This window comes from Fulmarus glacialis, unplaced genomic scaffold (assembly GCF_000690835.1).
Source record: "Fulmarus glacialis isolate BGI_N327 unplaced genomic scaffold, ASM69083v1 scaffold7998, whole genome shotgun sequence".
Classification (NCBI taxonomy): domain Eukaryota; kingdom Metazoa; phylum Chordata; class Aves; order Procellariiformes; family Procellariidae; genus Fulmarus; species Fulmarus glacialis.
In genome coordinates, this window is record NW_009227520.1 from 766 (window position 1) to 6,328 (window position 5,563).

At 48.6% G+C, this 5,563-nt stretch overlaps 1 protein-coding gene across 1 annotated transcript; it reads right to left on the reverse strand.

Annotated features, from left to right (window-relative positions):
• Positions 1–4,398: 4,398 nt before the first annotated feature.
• Positions 4,399–5,392, reverse strand: LOC104080686 (olfactory receptor 14C36-like). The gene is given in 4 exon segments (XM_009583164.1): positions 4,399–4,521; positions 4,523–5,121; positions 5,124–5,200; positions 5,202–5,392. Coding segments are annotated over 4 exon segments (990 nt in total).
• Between the last annotated feature and the right edge of the window lie 171 nt (positions 5,393–5,563).

The following is a 5,563-nucleotide window of genomic DNA, read 5'->3' on the forward strand; positions in this document are numbered from 1 at the left end:
TTTGTTCATTTAGACATCTCCCAACTAGTTGCTGCTTTGAGCTTCAGGGAGTTAGAAGCTTCCCTTATCTCTCTGAAGCCTAATTTACTCTTTAATCTACTCCGTTGTTTTTATATCTAGTCTTTCCTATCTCTCTGCCTAAAAAAGTTCTTGTACAGCTATCCCTTGTGGAAGGTGGACATCATTAGATGCAGCTTGAACTTAGCATACAGTTAAGGAGTGTTTTACTGATCATTAAATTGTATTGTGTGTAACTTTTGTTTGTTGACAATTAAGAGAAATCCTTCTGTGCCTGTGTGCAGGCAGTTCTCTGAGGAAAGCAGGTGGGAATTGATGCAAAGGAGCTATAACATCACACCGAAGCTGCAGACTTCAATGGAAAAGTCTGATGTAAGCAAGTGATGCAAGTCCCAGGGGGGCAAATGACAGAAATAGCGGGGTTGGGAAGGTGAGGAGGAATTTTGTTGATATAGAGTCTGGCCTCAAGGAGACAGCTTTTCCTGCCCACCCAGACCTCCTTAGGATACCCTCTGGATCAATATCAGTTGAAGCATGCTGCTATCACTTCTTCTGTAAAGTGAAAAAGTATAAAAATATCCTTAAAAAGCAAAAATCCTTTCTTATTAAATGGTTATTGAAATCTTCATCATTCACTACTCCCTTGAAACCTCTCCAATTAGCTGTAGTCTTGAAGAAAATTACGGGATTGTAATGAGCCCCATGGTGTATTTGGTCCTAAATCCATGAATCTCAAATAATGAGAGGAGATTGAACAAACTGCTCGAGAAGGCAAAATCGGAAGGAAATGCTGAAATTTCTTGGAGTATTAATTGGCCCCACTGAGGGCCATTACTGACAAAGCCTCTCCATGGACTCTGCAGAAAACTGGAGGCAGTGATGAGAGGCAGGCAGAGGCACTGTGCAGGTGGCTCTGATGCTGAGCAAAGCCTTGATGTATTTATCAAGCTAAATGCCAAGCCTGACCACCACCCTCGGGGAAGGGAGATCCTGTCCCTCACGCATGGCTCAGGGCTCTTCCTGGGACAGTAGGATATGGGCTTTGTTACGCCAAGCGAAGAACAAAGGTATGACACGTCCCAGCCTCCCTGCGGGTTTCAAGGAGGAAATGAGGCTCCAGTGCCATGAGGACAATGTGTTTCATCATAGGCCTCGGTGGCTGCCATAGCCAAGGGAACAAACACCTCAGTTCTGGTGGAGCCTTACAGCCTTGCCAGCACCCTCGGCCATCTCCACTGCAGGCTCTCCTACACTGTTCCACACCTGTACCTGTTTCCCTGCAGGCTGTAGACATCCTACCCACTTCCCCACCTTGTTCTCACCCCAGCATGTTCTTACCTTCACTGATTTCTCTCTATCCTCACTGGCTGTTCCTTGAAATACAAAGCTATGGGCTGATTACAGATTCCTTCTCAGTCACCTGTAGCAGCACAGCACTGCCTTCTGAATGACATTTCTTTAAACAGGAATTTTGGAGGAGTGAGGAAGTGATGGATGGGGTAGGCAAGCAAAGGTTTATATAAACAAAAGAAGCATAACAATCAACAAAGCAGTGCTGAAGTGGAATCACCCCAAGTGTATGCACATAAATAAGGAAGTGTCTATGGGACAGCATTGTAGTGAAAACTCTCTTACCCTTTCCAAGAAATCAGCATGGCTGGGCACCTCTCTGAAGTGCCTATACACAAATGCATGCAGCCTGGGGAAAAAAAATAGGAGGAATTAGAAGTCTGTGGGCAGTTCCAGAGCTATGATCTCATGGGATAAGAGACATGGTGGGATAGCTCACACAACTGGAGTGCTGGGATGGATGGATAAAAGCTGTTTGGGAACGACAGGACCGGTCAACAAGGAGCGGGAGTTTCCCTTTAAGTGAGAGAGCAGTGGGAAAGCATGAAGTTCTGCCTTGGGATAGATGATAAGCCAGTCAAAAGTTTATGGGTCAGGATTAGCAGGCAGACCAACACGGGTGACCTTTAAGTGGGTGTCTATTATTGGCTGCTTGATCAGAAAGAAGATGAGGTCATCTTCAGACAACCTGCCTGAGGGACAACATAATAGGGCACAAACCATCCAGAAAGCTTCTGGAGGACATTGATGATAACTTCCCAAGCATGTAAAGATGGGGTTAGGAGAGCCAAAACCCACCTGAAATTGAATCTGGTGAGGGACCAGAAGGGCAACAAAAAAGGCTTCTACAAGTACATAGCAGCAAAAGGAAGACTAAGGCAAAATGTGGGCTCACTGGTGCATGTGCCAGGGGCGTTGGTGACAAAGGATATGAAAAAGCACGAGACACTCAATGACTTCCACACCTCAGTCTTTACTGAACTAGTTTCCAAAAACACCACCATGGACAAGCTGCCTAATATAGATGAGGTGAGTGGAAAGTGAGGTAGATTGCAAACTCTCTGAATTGTTGGGCTCCCCAGGAATAACACCATGCACAGGTAAATGCTGGGGGCTGACCAGCCAGAAAAATCTTTTGCAGAAAAGGACCTGGAAGTCCTGGTGGACAACAAGTTGGACATGAGCCAGCAATGTGTCCTCCTGGTAAAGAAGGCCACCAGCACCCTGGGCTGCATCAGGAAGGGTGTTGCCAGCAGGGTGAAGGAGGTGATGATCCTTCACCTTTACTCGGCATTGGTGAGTAGTACTCCCATCCCTGCACTAGCCTTCCCTATCCCTCCACTGCCCCACATGTGGCTTCACAGCTCAACTGTGCAGGTACCACACTGTGCAGGGTGCATTCAGGGGTGCAAAAACATGCCCAGTTATGGCCTGTACAAGAGACCTCAGTGCCTCATCCCCCCATGTCCCTCCTGCTCTTATAGCCTGCCCAATGTTCTGTCCCTGCCCAGACTCAGCTTTGTCCTATTCAGACAGGATGGTTCGCAGACAGCCCTGCTCTGACATCTGCCAGGGTCTGGGCATGTGTGAGCTGGGCATGGGCTGGACACTCCCCCGATGTAGACGGAGCTGGTCACATTTCAAAGATCAGCCCAAACCTGGACCATGGTGACTGGCCAGGGCTGAAAATGAAAGATACAAAGGGCCAGGCCTGGGGGTGACATCTGGGGTATGGGCCAGCAAATGGGGTGGGGAAGACTGTCTCAGGGACATGTGCTAAGCAGAGGGACTGAGGGACAGCAGGAAACTCACCTGGCTGCTGGGTCATGCTTCCTTCAGTGCAAGATCTGACACAGGGTCCCAGACTCCCTCTCCGTGACACCCTTCAGCAGGGATGATGGCGCTAAGTATAAAGAGTGGGGGGCATCAGGCTTCTACAGCCACTTCGCAGGCCTGGTGGAGCACCAGAACAGCAAGGACTCTGGCTCTGCACCATGAGCATGCTTTAGGTTACCCACAGTCCGGACGTTGCCTTGGATTAGCTGAATACCAGCATTTTTCTATTTGAGGCAATTTCTAGAACAATTTCACTGCCCATCTGATCTCTCCCCGTCCATCCTCTGATTTGGCTGGACATTCCTGGCCCCCTCCTGATACTCCTCATATGGCCTCAAGCTGGATGGGGATCACTGCTGCTAATCCCCCTTTCCAGGAGGTCTGTGGATGTGGCAGATGGTTTAAGTGACTATGGTGTACTTCCAAGGGCACTAGATGTGTTCAGCCGTTGCCTGAGGGTGACATAAATCACTCTCCAGCCTCCCTTCCTTGTGCCTGCTAGGTCCCCACTGCCTCCTCTGTGATTGCAGAGGCCTTATTTCCCTGCAGATACCTGGGTTTAGGACTTTTCCTTTGGGTTACTCCACCACTTTGTGGGGCTTCATTCACTGCCCACCCCAGGCACATATGGAGATCTTCTGGGCTCTCCAGGCAGCTCCAGACTCCCCTGCTTAAGGACATGATCCACATGTCACATGTGAGACCGCCCTGGGTACGTACCTCGGTGAACATTCACCATCACCACTGTCACCAGACACCAACAGGCGAGTCCTAAATCCAACCCTTGATCTCTAACAGGTCACACTATGACAATGAGCTGTTTGCTCTTGAACCCATGGAGCAACAGGCCCTTTTGGGGTGCAGTTGCTCATGCCTATTCTTGGCACCAGCCTTGGAAGACAAGTTGAGTATCCAAGCACTGTGTTTGGGAGATCCCTTTTTATTACAGAGATGCTAGAAGGGAGTCTAGCTCTGACCCACTGTTGGACATACATTTATATAGGCTCCAGGTGTGACAGAGAAGGTTAATTCCTCAGTAGAAGTGAGATGAATCTAAACATTTGTGTAGGAACATGATAACCAAAAATTACCACAAAATGAGAATGATAGCAATTATGATAATGATAATTAGCAGAATAATAATGATGCTGATGCTAATGATGACAATGATAGTTAAAAACAACAAAGCATAGCCTAGAATGGTAGTAATTTATAGAGAGTGATGGGAAGGTCATCATGACTGAGAAACATCCATGAAATCACTTTCCTAATGGCATGCTTGAGATCCTTGTTCCTCATGGTGTAGATGAGGGAGTGAGTCCACTGCTGGAGGTACCACTGCACACAGAACTGCGACCACAAGATCCAGGGATGGGCAGGAGATGGAAGGGGGCTTCAGGTAGGTGAACATGCCAGTACTGATAAACAGGGAGACCACGGCCAGGTGAGGGAGGCACGTGGAAAAGGCTTTGTGCTGTCCCTGCTCGGAGGGGATCCACAGCACAGCCCTGAAGATCTGCAAGTAGGACAGCACGATGAAAACAAAACACCCAAATGCTAAACAGACACTAATCACAAGAAGCTGAACTTCCCTGAGGTAGGAGTCTGAGCAGGAGAGCTTGAGGATCGGGGGGATTTCACAGAAATACTCGTCCACAGCATTGCCTTGGAAGAGTGGTATTGAAAATGTGTTGGCAATGTGAAGCCCAGCACTGAGAAAACCACTGCCCCATGCAGCTGCTATCATTTTGGCGCAAGCTCTGCTGCCCAGGAGGGTCCCATAGTGCAGGGGTTTGCAGATGGCAACGTAACAGTAGTAGGCAATGATGGTGAGAAAAGAAAATGCTGATATCAAAAGGGAAAAGCAAAAGACCTGGGCAGCACATCCTGAGTAAGACAGGGCCCTTGTTTCCAGGGGGAATTGGCCATGGATTTGGGGACAATGGTGGAGATGAAGCCTAGGTCGAGGAAGGAGAGGTTAAGGAGGAAGAAGTACATGCTCGCAGGCTACAGCAGTGATGATGAGACTGTTGCCTAGGAGGACAGACAGGTAGATGCCCAGGAAAAGCCAGAAGTGCAAGACCTGACACAGGGTCCCAGACTCCCTCTCCATGACACCCTTCAGCAGCTCCCACGTGTCTGCGAATGCCGGGAGGAGCAACTGGGTGATGGAGCTGGCTTTGGACATTTGCTACCTCTGGTCATGCAGCACTGTTCAAGGAGGAAAGGACAGTAACGAGTTAGGAGAGTCTTGTCTAAGCAAAATCAAAGCCATTTCACAAAGACCTCCCTGCTACACACACACCCCTTTTCCTTTTCTAGGACACCTTCCTTTAAACTAGGTTCAAAGGGGGAAGGG